The 16,367-nt window shown below is 37.9% G+C and overlaps 1 protein-coding gene across 1 annotated transcript; it reads left to right on the top strand.

Moving 5' to 3' along the window:
* Positions 1–743: 743 nt before the first annotated feature.
* LOC140938271 (carbohydrate sulfotransferase 11-like) lies at positions 744–2,830 on the top strand. Its single transcript, XM_073387776.1, has 2 exons — positions 744–752; positions 1,681–2,830. The coding sequence occupies exons 1-2, from the start codon at positions 744–746 to the stop codon at positions 2,506–2,508; spliced, it is 837 nt and encodes a 278-aa protein (XP_073243877.1). The 3' UTR covers positions 2,509–2,830.
* The last annotated feature ends 13,537 nt before the right edge of the window (positions 2,831–16,367 follow it).

The following is a 16,367-nucleotide window of genomic DNA, read 5'->3' as shown; positions in this document are numbered from 1 at the left end:
TCGGCAAGTCGCGTATGGTATACCGTTCAAATTGGCCCTTGTTGGCCAATTTGGACACCTTCATAAAAGCTCGGATAGTTTCTATAGTTCACCACGTGCAACAACCACAAGAGAACAAAATATTATGCAAATGTATAGACTATTTTCGATATATTAAAATTCATACTTGGCTCCTAGGGCTTGAGGTAAGAAAACAAAAGAAATGTATTATTCCTTATTGAGCCTCGAGGTGACTTCTTTTGTTTTAGTCCCTAGGCCTCGCTGCCAAGTATGAATTTTAATATATCGGAATTGGTCTATTCATTATATACTTATACCCATAAAGCCTCGGGTCTCATAGTTAATGGATTATGCTTTCAACCGACAACGTTTTTTCAATGAGGTATATGATCAATGAGTTGTGCGTATTTTCATTCAGTTGTGACTAAAATCGATCAGTAGTCATTATGATCAAAGAAAGAAAAATTAATGCGACGTACAAAAAAAAAACGAAAGTTGTTTAAAGAACAGGGACTAATTTATTTAAAGTTGATCGAAATCCAGGAAGCAGATATTGAGAGTAATATTCTTCTCACAGTACCCTGCGAGCAGTGGTTTCTCCAGGCCGGACGCTGGAGAAACCACTGCTCGCAGCGACCATGAAGATGAAATGTTGTTACAGTAATGAAATTGTGAAAGATTGATCGGAAATTTTAAAAGTGCGCGAAACTAAAGCTATTCAGTTTTCTAGGTTTCTTCTAAGAATGTCTGAAGTAGGTCGAGAATTCTGGGCTAAAATGATAGAAGTTAAAATACACACAATTGATCGATTTTAGTCACAACTGAATGAAAATACGCACAACTGATCGATCATACAACAACTGATCGATTTTAGTCACAACTGAATGAAAATACGCACAACTGGTAGACTGTACAAGCCGAGTTTACGCTGATCAATAGTATAGTACCCGATAACTGTTAAATAATAAACTGATTGATTATTAGCAAAACTGATCGAAATTTGAGACAGCTTACCATGGTTGATTACGGATCATATACATCGATTTTACACGACGGATTACCGATTGATGATATGCTGGCTGATCGATTTTAAGTATCTGGTAGAAAATTAGCACAATATAGTAATATTTTAATTGATCGATAACTGGTCGGTAAACCCGATCCGCAAAACTGATTGATTGGAGTTCATAGTAAACTATTAAGAGATTGTTCTTAATAATGACGACGAAAAAGCAATAATGAAAGGATCATGAGTCCTTCTTTCTGATTTTCAGCGCTTATATCCATGAATCAGAACAGAAAAAGATTAAAAATTTATAACCAATGAAAAAAATAATTTCGAAACAAACGGCGCCCCATACCCACTTACCCCTCCCCTAAGCCAACATTAACACTTACTTCTCACTTAGGGCAAAATGCTGGCTTAGGGGAGGGGTAGGTGGGCAGTTTCCCAATCCGACTTTGTTTGTTTGTTTCATGCCCTGTTCAGCCTGTTTGTGTAAAAAAATGCACTTTATTTGAGTGTCAATGTTGTATTTAAAGTACTATATAATTAGGGACACTACTTGACCGCCAGTTTACACGGTTTAAGCCCCCCTACCGACTAAGCTTATCCTGATTGTCCTAATTTTAATCGCACCTTCTGGCTAAAGCTCTCACGTTTGTCAATCCACTTTTCAGATAGAGAAGGATGGTCACCTTTTGGAGCGGATTAAACAGAGACAAACTGTGCGACAGCAGCGACTTAGAGACTACTGTAAGAAGCACGCTTCAAGCAGAAATCGAAGCGATCGATACGATCATCCTATAATTGTTAACGATGAGTACAAAGTAATCTTCTGCTATATTCCCAAGGTGGCCTGCAGTCAATGGAAACGTGTCTTTCTTGCTCTTGATAACCGCACCGATGTGGATGATGTGCATGATAACAAACATTATAAATTTCTCTTATATGATTATTCGGACGAGGATATTAAAGTGAGGCTACAATCTTACTTTAAGTTTGTATTTGTTCGCGAACCACTCGAGAGGCTTTTGTCAGCCTACAATAACAAGTTTGTAAACAACCGATGGCCTTGGAGAATAATTCAAAGTTATAAAACGAAAATTTTGGAAAGATACAAACAAGACGAACCTAGCTCTAACAGCTCCGACCAGGATCTTACTTTTAAGAAGTTCATTTATTATGTGAGTGATGTTGGGTTTGATCGAGATGCACACTGGCGATCGTACGGCCCAATTTGTCACCCGTGTGATATAGAGTACGATTTCATCGGTCATTTTGAGGACATGCCAGAAGAAGCACCTTATATCCTACGGCAAACAGGAATGGATCGGGCAGTGACCTTTCCTCCGTTTCTTACCCACAATACTTCAAGTCAACTTCTTAAAAGCTATGCCCCGATACCCAAGGAGAAGATCGCTCAGCTGGGTAAGGCCTTTGAAGAAGACTTTGAAATGTTTAATTACGATTTCCCAGGGCCTCTATCCGATCTCATGCACGATTGAAAAGCCAGTATCTATGGCAAATACATATCTACGAGGAAAGTAATTCCGATTTTTAAATTAGAGGTCTTGGTCGGAATAGTGTTAACGGGCAGGTATAACATTGGCCTGAAATTTAGCCTGCTTAGCCGGCGCTTATAAATGATATAGGCGCGAGAAAGAACGGGGTTCTCAAAGGGGAACACGCTCCCTCTTACGTCGCGCGCCCTTTTCTTTTTTGCGCCTATGTTATTTACAAGCGTCTGCTACGCAAAGCTCAGTCTCCAGCCTTGGGTGTTTCGATGCGCCCGCCGATCCCCACCCGGCTGGAGACTGGGGCTCCTGCTACGCAAGCTACCTGAAATTGACTCGCTCGTGCATGAGACCTTTTGACGTACTAAGCCATATGGGAATAAGGGAGAACATTCAATAAAGTAGACAGATACTCTGAATATTTTATCTAGAGGTGAAGCGGATAAACCTTTAAATACGACTACAAATAACCTTGCTGAAACTCTACAAAGTAATCTGGAAAAAAAAATCACCTAATAAAATCGTCTGATATGCATTACTGTAAAAAACTACGTCGCGTTAATTTCTAATACCTTAATTTTATGGAGCGTTAATTTTCTCTAATAAAGTAACTTTGCACGTGCATCACGCGTATTGTACAATTGTTAGCTGTCATTGCTCGACGGCGACATGAAATGTCCTGATCACGTTTGCGGTTTCTTGTCATCCAGATTTTGCTACCATGGTAACGTGACGTAACGGCTTCTCCTCTTTACTGAGGAGTCTTAACATGAGTTTAAATCTACTCGTAATGAAGTTTTCTTGTGGTCGCCGTGTCACGGGTGTATCCTTTGCGTGGACACAATCTCTTGCCCAGAACCCACCAAAGAGCTCCCCAGAGAGCTTGCTCTCACGCTAGATACGTACATCCCATCTGGGAAATCGTCAGATGATGATGATACCTTTATTTAAGTGTCAATCTGTAATAGCGGTGAAGAGCCAATAAGGTCCACGGACCCCCCCCCCCCCCCCCCTTACGGACCCCCTTTACGGACCCCCCATAAAAAGACAATAATAAAAGTAACAATTAGAGATTTGACTTACCGTTAGCAGGGGCGTAGTGTCCTTTACGCAAATACACACGTGCGTACTTAAGATTCTCTGTTATTAGGAAAAGCAATTTGTAGTGTTGTGACTTGACCTTGTATTGTGCATCACGAAAATTTCAACAGTTTGCGAAGTGGCAGGTGAGAAATTCGAAACATTCTTGAAATGTTTGCTTTCAGGCTTTCAGGCAATCCCACCGCCAATAGATTTCGTATACATGAAAAACGGAGGGAGGCTTGGGAAATTCATGGAAACACATTTGTCGCCACAAAGAATAGACCCTGACTGATTATCGTTCCTTTCTAGATTTAGCTGGAAAGCTTTCCCATTCAAAAGCTATTCATTTTTTTTCTCTCTCTCTCCATAAATGTCGAAAAAGTCTTTCAAAGACTACTTTAATGTCCCTCAATTAGGAAATCATGGACCCAACCAATGGCGACGATAATCCAGGTGAGCTGAATACACGTGTGGCGCGGTATCAACAAGAATTTACAGGAAATTTACCCCTAGGGAAAAGATGTAGTATTGTTTTCAATGACAAACATTTGCAGCAGCAGCATATTTAGAATGAAAATGAAAAATTTGGAATGAAAATAAATCAATGGCTGACAATAATTGTTTTTTCCTTTCCCGTGCTCATGACCGAAATAGGGGAAAAGATTCAAAAGTCATGGGAATGGAGCTAACTGCCCCCAAGCAAGACATTACAAGATGGAGACACCACTGGTCAATCAGGCCACCTGATTATCCCCGTCCAAAGACTCTTGTGGAAACACTTGATCAAACCAATGCCCCTTTCTATCCAGGAACTTATGTGGCAGTTAAGACAATCCCATTACTTGCCCTATTTCGACGTGCGCTGCTGAGCACAGTTTCAGCTCGATAAAAAGAACAAAAGCTTTACTACGCAATACGGTAAGGGATGAGTGACTTTCATTCTTGACGATTTATAGCGGAGCTCCACGCGCGCGCGAAGCGCGCGCGTTGGCGGAGCCCCATTGTTAACTAAATCTACCGATCCCAGAAAATTTGGTAATCACGTGACCGTACACCGACCGCCGACCGACCGTCCGTCCGCACCACAGGAAAACCAATGTTTACTCTCACATTTTAACTAGTTTGGGAGCCCAAGAGAAAACTAATTTCACATCAATGTTGTGATCAATTGACAGCTGTCAAAACAGGACATAAACTGACCAGTATCACCTGACCGTACCGCGGGCTCAAGTGTTGACCCATCGAGGTCGAGTATTTTTTTGAAGTTATCCGCTGATTAATTACCAGATTGAAATGATCGCAGGCTCAAGTTTATTTTTTCCAAGGATTCATATCAAATATGTTGTGTTTATGTCACTATGGCCCCGCACTATTAGAATTTTGATTTCAAACTGACTTCGGAAGCGAAAATTCAGTTTTTTTAAAAGTACAGGCGGGGAAGACCTTATCTTACCATGGTTACGCGTTGGTCACGCTTTACGTCCAATTTTTATACTCTGATTGGTCAAAATTTGACAGGTGAGTTCATGCGAAAAAATTATGCAGCATCTTGAAAATTATTTACTTTGACAGCTGAAGCTGAAGAGTTTTGTGTTAACTTGTAATGTTTTTAACTGTCTTTTTCTTCTGGATGTACAAAATGAAATACAGCTGCTATCAAGAGTCTTCTGTTATTCATGGCTGGTTTGTTTACTGGGTTTTTGGTTGAGGAACGCGTCGCTTGTCAAAATTTGGTAATTCGATTTCGGATGGCATCGTTTTCGTTTTTCACCTTGCTTAATGCGTAAGAGGGTTTAAAAGTCTCAAGCAACTGTGGCCTTCCTTGATAGCTTTCAGGAACTGAATCTCGAATGGTAAGCCTGAGTAACTACTGTATTTGATGTTTGTTTTTGTTATATCTAATTTCATGAAGTCTTGCACATTCACGCTGACAGTTTATGCGGCAAGTTTATGCACGTTTGTAGCCGTAGTTTGAGTCAATGATCTGACCTAGTATCAGGTTTGAACGGTTTGATATAAGCTTACAGAACTTTAAAAAGCCTTCAGATATATTTGCTCACCACAGATAGAAAGAAAACGAAAGAATATTTAGTTATAAATTTGGCTGTAGAAAGAAAACTTTGAGCGATTTTCTTGCTTCGAGGAGTTCACCTTGGAAAACAGTAAACACCCGCACCGTTAAGCCGGCTTATAAAGCTTCACGCCGAGACTCAGGATTTTTAGAGACACTTTAGTACTTGTCTTCATGAATGAAAATTGTTATCTCTGTAAATGTTTCACCGAATTATATTTCTTTTTTTGATTGTTAGTAGTCTCTCTTGCAATTTTAATCGCTTGTCTGTGCCGTTTGTTTACATCGTTCATAAACATCGCTTGCAGGAGTACTCAAAAATGTCGCGTATCAAACGCTTTATAAGATTACACATCGTTATAACTGAAACCATCAAATAACAAAAAAAAAAAAAAAAATTCGCTATTATGTTGAAGCTTAACTCTATTAAAGTTCATTCAAACACTCGACCACACTGACAGCTCGCACTATAGAAACGATAACCGGCTGCCCATATGGGTGATTTTGGAAATTTTTGAACGGTTTCGCTTTACGATTGATCGTCCTGAATATTGACTGAGTGCAATTTGTCTTGAAAAATTGTGAAATACTGCATTCTGTCCGAGGTCTGTATGATAAATATTACTGTTTCACCTCAAAGGTGATGTATAAAAATTATAAAAGGTTGGTTTAAACACCCCCAGATTTGTTGGCAAGAATTTGTAAAGTAAACCTGTCGAACGCAAAAAAATTCGGCGTGATTTGTTTTCCAAGAATTTGTTTTCGAGGCCCAATCTACTGTGATCTTGAATGTGATCGAAGATGTTTGCTATTTTTTGGGTGTACATATAAGGTTATCAATTCGATGTAAGATGTTTCACTCTAAAATAATTTAGCCTTTCCCTCAAACGTCACATGAATGTGCCCTTAAGTTAAATGATTTGTAGATTAAAAGTTTATTTTTTGATTTAAATTATAAATTTATTAATTGGAGCTTCGCTTTTAGCCCTGGCTAAATCTATATATTAACGTAACAAAACTAAAGCCATGTCACAAAATAACTGGTTCGATCTGGAATGCGAAACTGAAAAAGAAAACCTGAAATCCCTTGGGGAACAAATTTCTCAGGAGCCAAATAATTCCCAGCTGAGGCACATTTTACAAGACAAAAAGAAGAAATTTAAACGGACATGCAGACGGAAAAAAAACGAGGGTTTGCCAGTAAGAGTATAGGCGATATTGACTTCCGTAATCCTCAAGATACCTGGAAACAGATAGGTAAAAATCTTTAATATTAGAAAACGGCAACCACATGGAACGGAAACAGTAAGTGCGGAACAGTTTTATGAATACTTCAAACAACAAAACGCAGCTCCAACGAACGGCGACCAGACAGACAGGCAGGCCCCCTAGACTATGCAATATCGGAAGAAGAAATTGATTTCGTAATCAAACAACTGAAATTAAACAAAGCCCCAGGGTGTGATAAAATATTAAATGAGGCGCTAAAAAACGGGAAAGATATCATAAAAGGTCATCTACTAGAGTTATTCAATCGTATTTTAAGTTCAGGGAAATATCCTACGCTCTTGAGTTTTGGCCTCATCGTCCCTATACATAAAAAGGATGATCGATCAAAAGCTGAAAACTACCGAGGCATCACGTTGCTCTCTGCATTAGGTAAACTCTTCACATCCATCCTCAATGATCGATTGTATGATAACATGACCCAAAAAGGAATTCTAAAAGCAGAACAAGGCGGCTTTAAAAAAAAGGCACGGTACAGTAGATAGCATCTTCATCTTAAAAACACTCATAGATAAGTTTGTTAAACCTAAACCACAAAAACGCAGAAACTTGCTTTTCTCGCGTTTTGTAGATTTTAGAAAAGCTTTTGATCGCATACCCAAGCAAAAATTATTCGAAAAACTCAGAAAGGGGCTTTTTTTAGAAATAGTAATGTCCATGTACTCAAAAGATAAATCAGCAGTCAAAATCAACAACAAAATGACCGAAGCTTTTCCGTGTTACACTGGAATTAAGCAAGGTTGTATGTTAACACGCACCCTTGTTAGTCTCTATCTAAAAGTGATCTACCCGAATTTTTAAATTCACCAAGCTCAACCGATATTCTGCATGATGACTCTGAAAGACCTATAAACTGTTTATTATATGTGGATGACTTAGTGATCTTTTCGCGGTCAGCAAATGGCCTACAAACTCTCTTCAACAAGTTGGAATCCTACTGTGAGAAAATTGAACTATCTTTAAATCTAGACAAAACAAAAGTCATGATCTTTAATAATTTTGGCAAGTCCTTAAATAACTACTCGTTTAAGTATGGAGTAAATAAACTAAACAATGTTAAGTCTTATAAATATCTGGGAATGACACTGAACCCGTATGGAAATTTTAATTTAGCTAGAGAAGAGTTAAAAAAAGTTGGGCTTAAAGCACTTTATAATTTAAAAAAAGCTAAGAAAAGAGATGGGTGACAACTTTAGAGAAAATATTATGCTGACAATTAAGCTATTCGATGCTCTGATATCCCCCATACTTCTCTACGGAAGTGAAATTTGGGGTGTTGACTGTAACGACCAAATATAAAAAGATCCCGCAGAATTAGTTCAAATTAAATTCTTGAAATGGTTGCTAGTTGTAAATAAATACTGCAGCAACAATGCATGTAGGGCTGAAACAGGAAAATTCCCAATAAAAATCGCAGCACAATATAGGAATTTTAAGTTTTGGCTAACTCTAACCAAACACCCAAAACACAAATTATCACAGGTGGTTTATAATGATATGAAATCGAGGATGAATAAGGAATTATGGAGCCAAAAAATCAGACGCGTATTAGACCAAATAGGGCTGGGATTCCTCTGGACAAAGGCACATGAAAATGACATAGCAATCTTGGACATTATCAAACAAAGACTGAAAGACATCGAATTACAAAGATGGTTAAGTGACGTAAACAATGACGTAAGAAAAGACGCCAACCAAAAGAACAAACAAGACGCCTAAAGTCGTTTCCGTGGGATGCGTTGGTCTGTGGAAGCATAATGGCGTTCTATCTGAATTTGGAAAAATTAGGGAAACCGGAAAGATGTGTCATGTTATGAGCATCGATGAGTAGGTTACCTGTATGGGTTGGTTTAATGTGCTTATGACTGAAGTTATAGTAGCCTGCGTGGCAGGCTACTATTTCTCCTCAATCCACATCCCCTTTTTGCTTCCTCCCTATTGACACCTGCTACGCAAGCTAAATTTATAGTTGTCAGTGGTCGCAAGGATGGCGTTGATCTTGTTTTGATCCATCGCTATGTAGTTATTTTCGTAGCACGATTTGGATAAGAAAAAGAAGTTATTTTACATCAAAACAAGGTTTACCCGTGTAACTTAAATTGGAATGTTAACGGAACAAGTAATGGAGAACATGCGCATAATGCTCTCTGATTAACCTGAACAGGAACTATATGTATAAAGATACGTCATATCTTGGTAGTAAGTTGCCACAGGCAACTTTTTCAAAGAGAAATAAACATTGTAGTTTTAGGTTAATGGGACGAAACAAAACAAAACATCCCCTTGCTTTATCCAGGGTCGAACCCAGGGTTACAAAGTTCGATAAAGTTCCAATGTTTTAATCCAAGATGAAAGTTTAATATTCCAAGATACTCTTGATACGGTTAAAACTCAATTGCAATGTTTTTCCAAGGTCTCAAAGTTAACATAGTTCCAATGATTATCCCTGATTCCAAGGTATAATAAGTTTACTAAGGTCCTGATCCATGTCCCATCCAGAAGTCCAATCCGTGCCGAAAGCGAGTCGTCGATCGACGAGGACAATATTTTCGCAATTTCACCGCCAATCGCCAAGGGTACGTGTTGAAATTTAGGCGATTTAACCTCCCATCGTCAAGGTGTTTTCGATAAGAAAAGAAAAAAAACTGAACTCTAGCTGTGCTCGGCAAAAACTGGCGAACTCCGAATAGAAAAATCTATCGGAAATCGTGGCCCGCAACCAGACGCTACTAAAACCTTATTAAAAAGCTAGACCTAAACAAAAAAGAATCATGAAGGGAAGAAATAATTTGGCTTAGGTCGCCTTTCGTGACTTGCCAGTATCCCGAAGGATTTCGCTGGTTAACAAGCCATCCTAAACCACGAGTGGGAAAACTCAAGAGCGACAAGTTCTGATTTCAACGTTTTTCAGAGGAAGCAAATCGATTAAAAATCGATACAGATTTTGTACAATCTGATTGGTCGGCTTGTAAGAAGAGATAATCGATAAAGATTTTAGGCAATCCTATTGGCTGGCTCTGCAATTTTGGGTACAACCGAACTGGATTTTTACCGTGGGAGTGCCACAGGCATCCCACGGAACTAAGAACCTTCCGAAAAGTTAAATCAATAGGAAATTATAAATGTGAAGATTATCTCTGTCAGGTCACCAACATCCGACACCGGATAACTGTAACTAAACTCCGTCTAAGTAATCACAAATTGACGATAGAGACAGGTCGGTATATAAGACCTTATAAGAAACCGAAAGAGAGGATCTGACTGTCCTTTCTGTGAAAAAGACGTAGAAAATGAAATGTACTTTTTAACTCTGTGCCCTAAGTATCAAGAAAAAAGAAGTACTTTATTTGAATACTTAAACAAAAAATACAGAATATCAGTAAACAGAATGGCACCAGATGATTTTTTTCTGTTGTTAATAAACCCTCCGAGCAAGAACAAACCAGTGCAAAAGTTAATTTCAAAATACTTATTCGACTGCTATGAGAAAAGAAGATCATTAGTTCTTTAGGTTAACATTGATTATAGTTCCATTAGCGTGCAATTTGAGTTATGATTTTAAATTATTTGGATAAAGTCGATGTACATAGAACTGTATAAGACTCCAAATAAAGCATTGTCTTGTCTTGTCTTGTCTTTATAAACACAAAGCTGCTAATGTTGACAACATCATTACTAAATTTGCGCAACAAAAGGGGAGTCGCCTCGCCTTGTTCTTGTAAATATTCCAGTACCAGCTGAAAGAAAAACGTCTAAAAGCATTTTTTAATATCACGTTATATTGTAAACAAGGCTGTAAATTGCCGAAATATGTATCAAAGGAAAGCAAAAAGTCATTTTGCACAAAGTTTTTGCGACCATATGGACCCGTGCGTACTTGCCAAAATGGTCACGCTACGCCCTTGGTTAGTTTTGTTTTGTTTTTTGTTATTGTTGCCTCCTTCACTGTGGCGATGAAATGAGGACCTGCGTACTTCGAAAAAGACCGATAACTTAGCTAACTTGTGTTTTTCCTTGTGCATTCGCTGCCACCGATTGTCTTCGCCATTTTGTTCGGCTCATTCCCCCGCGTGTTCATTGACTCGTCCCAGGCTTCACAAAATAGTGCTCCTTCGACAAAGAAAGATGCCGATGTCCATTAGATACCGGTGCCCTTTATTTTATTTGACAGTTATGTGTTTAGTTGCCAAATTCAGCAGGGCGACTTCGTTATGATTGATAGAGGAGGGAAAATACCGCAGACAGAGTAATCCACACATCAAAGGCAGCAAGTTTCGTGTAACCAGGTCACCCTCAGCCTCACTGCTATTCAAAGGCTTGCTTGGGAACTAAGTAGCCAACTGTTAAGTGGACATCACTATTAGAGCATTGAGTTGGACAAAGTACTAACAAGCTTAAAAGTAAGAAAGGTAAGAATTTTTCTGTAATAGGTACATTGCATCTCTTTTTCGCCAAAAGAGCTTTTCAAAAACTCTTTTGTGTTGAAGAATTAAAGATACAGGACGGCAACCGCTGCGAAAGTGTCATTTAAAATCCTCCTTGCGTTCTTTTTATAGGGGGTCCGTGTGGGGCAAAGGAGTAGTGACGTCACTAGACGGCATTAACGGCCGGCCGATTCAGATGTTCCTGAGGGAGGTAATAACGACTCGAAGGAATCGGTTGAAATTCAGGCTGCCACTAAGCGGGGACACTAAAACTTAAAAAAGAAAAATATAAATTAATTAATTAATGAATTGATTAGTTAATGTTAAAAAACACCAGAATGTTTATGGAATGGAAGCTTCTTTCACGTTACTAGGAACAGAGCTCCATACCTTTAGGCCCATATACCTAAGCGAGTGCTGTTCAAAGGAGACTGTGTTAAATCTGGGTATATACTTAATTACAGGCTTATCAAATAGAGTGCTAATGTACGTAGGTCATCTGCATACATATTTAATAATATTTATACGTGTTAGGAGCCAGAAGTCGTGTCACAGAAACAAAAAGATGCCTCTTCCTTTCAATCCTTACATGGCTGTCCTACGTATTCGAAAGGTGGAAATACCTGGAGTAATTTTGCTTCTGACGATAACGGTTTATTTGATAACTTTATTGCTGACGAATGAGTGGAACCCAGGTGAAGTATGGTTTGTACATGTTAAAATACATGTATTTATTTAATAACTAAATTTGAGAAAAGGCTCCTTTAGCGCAAAGCAACCTCTTCACATAAGAAATAGTACATAAAAATAATCAAAATGACTCTGATTATTGGAAAATGCTGATGACGAGCAAGTCTAAAATTAAAAAGTTAGTAAAGCATATCGGGAGCACCCAACGAGAATATAGTTCAAAACCACCATTGTTGAACGTACTTTAGTATTTAAACGGTAGATATAGACATATTTTTATCCCCTAAAAATTTTTCATCTGTTTGGATTTCCTAGCTGAAAGTCTAGTAATGCGAAAATTATAGGAATCAAAACTTACCTTTTTGAAAATTTCAGCCTGAAAACTTGAATGGCTCCCGAAAATTGTAGGTGAGCTTTTTAGGGTAAAAATCCGTTAAAAATGGGCTATTATACCATTTTTTAGCTGTTCGAGAATCCTAGGAGCGAGAGGCAGGCAAGCAAGAAATTTTACAACAACCGCTCCGAAAATTCTAGATCTCAAATCGTCTTCCGAACAGATATTTTCCGAAAATTGACGTTGGGTGCCCTTGGCATATTTTTCGTCAGATTGAATATACAGAAAAGAACACTTAGAACTTAAGGGGCACCCAACAACGGTCTCCTCCTAAATGCATTGAAAACACTTTTTAGACTATCCAGAGTACTTTTAGAAGCTTTTAGATCTCTAGAAATGCATTCTAAGCGGCGCTATAAAATATGAATCTTATCTTTTCTTAACTACAAGGTCTTCATTATTAATTTCCCTAAAATTTTAGGTGCAATTTAAAGTTCTACGAAAGCGAGAATTTTTCTGTTTCTTCTCTCCATCGCATTTTTCAATACGAAGTTTTTCTTCTAAAAGTAGCTTAACCTGGGGAGTGAAATGTGGAAAATTAAACTTCAGAACATGGCCGAGGAAATTTATTAGATTAGCTTCGAAAATCAGTTTTACATGAATGGAACGGTCATCTAGAAATTTTTAGCCTTTCTCAAGCTCTCAAGCTATATAATAGGGAATTTCTGTTTCTCCGAACAGATATTTCACAGAGAACAATCGTCGGGTGCCCTTGCAGAACCATGTATTTCAATCATCATGATAAAGGAATAACAACAGAAAACTAATTGGCCTATATTTTCTGTGTGCGTTATAAGGGATATAAAAATCCCTTACAACGCAAAAAAAATGCTCCCAACATTTGAAAATGAACAAATAGCTTGAGAAGCATACTTGTGAAAAACTATGATTTTAAGTTTTGACGTGGAGAAGAGGAGAATTAAAAGGGTTTGTCTCCATATTGTAATGACTCTCCGTTATACACTTTTTCATATCTGTCATGTTTAACAAGCGTTCATGAAAAATTGTTAATGTACACAAAATAAATTTATAAAAAAATGTCTCAAGTTAACACATTTATTAGACAACTGATTGCATGTATTTTATGTTTTTTTTTCGGTAATCTTTTGTCACACTTGACGTGCAACTGACCTTAGTCAAGACAACCAAACCTGCCGTAGAATATGCTGAAAAACAAAACAAGGAAAGTTGGGGTTTCAAAGGCCACATGGTGAGTTAATTACAGAATTATATTAAAATCATTACGGTGAGTTATAATTAGTCATTGGTTAGCTACCAAATCATGAAATTTTAATATTTGGTATTCAGAATATTGAAATTTCGAGATTTTACGTACAGAATATTGTCGGAAATTTTAAGATTTGACATTCTAAAACGGATTCTGCATTACAAATCTTGAAAAGTCTTAAGATTTTGAATAGCTAATACCGTAAAATAACGAAAATAAGCCCCTCCCTGTATACGCCCCACCTGAACTGGTAACGCAAAAAACTGTCCGATAAACCGCCCCTCTAAATACAAGCCCCGGGGGCTTGTACTTGGAAATTACCATTAAATTCAAAATAAAGATAGGAAAAACTGTATATTAGTAACACATAAATTGTTGCATTTGCCAAAGAACTATTACGTGTGCCAAATGATTGCAATCAAAAAGTGTCCCATTATATTGCTGTACTTTATGAAAAATTCGACCGATTTTCGTAAAACAGTGGAAACCAGTGTTGATCTGCGACTGTTAATTCTCTCTTCTTTTTCAATCCACTGTAACAGATCTCTGAGGACCAGGAGCGAATTGAACAGAGACAAATTAAACGACAGAAAAATCTCAGAGACTACTGTGGAAGACACGTTGGAAACAGCAAACAAGGCGAGACTATGTCCAGAGAACTACTGGGTCATTTAATCGTTAACGACAAGTATAAAGTTATCTATACTGCTATATTCCCAAGGTTGCCTTTTCTCAATGGAAGCGTGTCTTTCTTGCGCTTGAAAACCGAACCAACGTGACAGATGTACACTCTGAGAGTAATTTTAAGTTTCTTCAAAAGTATTCCAACGAGGGTGTTAAAATGAGGCTTCAATCCTACTATAAGTTTCTCTTTGTTCGAGAGCCTTTCGAGAGGCTTTTGTCAGCGTATGAAAACAAGTTTGTAAAACGGCAATGGCCATGGCATAAGATTTTGAAGTTCGAGGGGGACATTTATAAAAAATTTAGTCAAGTTGATCCTAGCGCCGGCCAGATTTTGACATTCAAGAGATTTGTTTATTTTTTGAACGATTTTGGATTTAATCTAAACGAGCATTGGGCACCGTACGGACGACTTTGTTTCCCATGTGACATAGAATACGATTTTATCGGCCATTTTAAAGACATGCTGGAAGAAGCTGCTTACGTCCTGAAAAAAACTGGAATGGATAAAGAGGTTACTTTCCCTGAGTTTGTTACCCATAATACAACAGGTAAACTGCTCCAAAAATATGCACCAGTTCCCACAGAGAAGATTGTAGAGCTAGGACATACATTTAAAGAAGACTTTGAAATGTTTAATTATGATTTCCCAGGGCCTCTTTCTAGCCTTTTGGAAGATTAATTTCCTGATTAAAAAGTTTGTTCACGCTGGATCCAGAATAGAAAATGAATTGACTGAAGAAGGAGGTCCGTTTTATGAAGATTATTTCTGTTATTGCACAAAACGATATATTCCAAAATAGTTCTGATTTTTAAGAAATGGTAAACGCGCACTATACAACTCATCATCGAGTTTTGTTCTCTTGATTCATACAAAATCGGTGGTAGCAAGTCCTTTTATTAACATGAATGATTTTAACACTTGTTCTCAATATTAAGATAGAATGTCGTGAGACAAATTTATTATTGTCGCTTAACTTAAAAATTGACGCCTACTGCTTTGACAGGGGCACCCAACGCCAATTTTCCGAAAATATCTGTTAGGAAGACAATTTGAGATCTAGAATTTTCGGAACATTTGTAATAAAATTTCTGGCTTGCCTGCCTCTTCTAGAATTTTCGAACATATAAAAAAGTGGCATAATAACTCATTTTTAACGGATTTTTACCCTAAAAAGGTCACTTCGAATTTTCGGGAGCCTTTTTTTCCGGCTGAAATTCTCGAAACGGTAAGTTTTGATCCCTATAATTTTTCGGATCACTACACTTTTAGCTAGGAAATCCGAACAGATGAAAAATTTTTAGGAGATAAAAATATGCCTATATCTACCGTTAAAATACTGAAATACGTTCATCAATGCTATGTTTAGGTGGTTTTGAACTATATTCTCGTTTGGTGCCCCTGCTTTGAAAGCGGGTTAGCTTTCGTCAGCTTTAACACGGCAAGGGCAAATCGTAAGTGACCCTGTACGATTGTTATCTTTTAATTTATTTTATTTTAAACGAAAAGCCTTGAGCGAGAAATGAAAATGTATTTTTACATTTTAGATAATTAGAAACAATACATTATCGGCTTAGCTTTGGTTTTGTGGCACACAGTATCATAGTGATGCGGCGGCTCCTGCGGTTATTTGAATAAGTGTTTTTTTTTTTATTATCATCACTATCGTTAATATAAGTAGCTAGAAATTGTTAGTGTGGGACCAGGCTCAGTATTGAGGGGAAAAGGAGAAATAATCGACGTGGGCGAAAAAAAATTGTTATCAAAAAAGTTTTTTACACTTAAAGGGGCTTCAACACAGTCTTTCGCGTCGTTACGATAAGAGCGGCGAGTTTTGCTGCGATTTTTGCGCGACCTGTTGCTCATTTTACTACCCACGTGCTCAACTTGTTGAGCAACCATTTGATTACAGCAGTTTGGCCCAAAAAGTAAAGTAGAAGCGCCTTCTAGTCTGTGCAACAGACATGCAACCGAATAAAGAACTATTGTTG

This window comes from Porites lutea, chromosome 5 (assembly GCF_958299795.1).
Source record: "Porites lutea chromosome 5, jaPorLute2.1, whole genome shotgun sequence".
NCBI lineage: Eukaryota > Metazoa > Cnidaria > Anthozoa > Scleractinia > Poritidae > Porites > Porites lutea.
The sequence above is the reverse complement of the archived record's forward strand: the minus strand, read 5'-3'. Positions and strand labels throughout refer to the sequence as shown.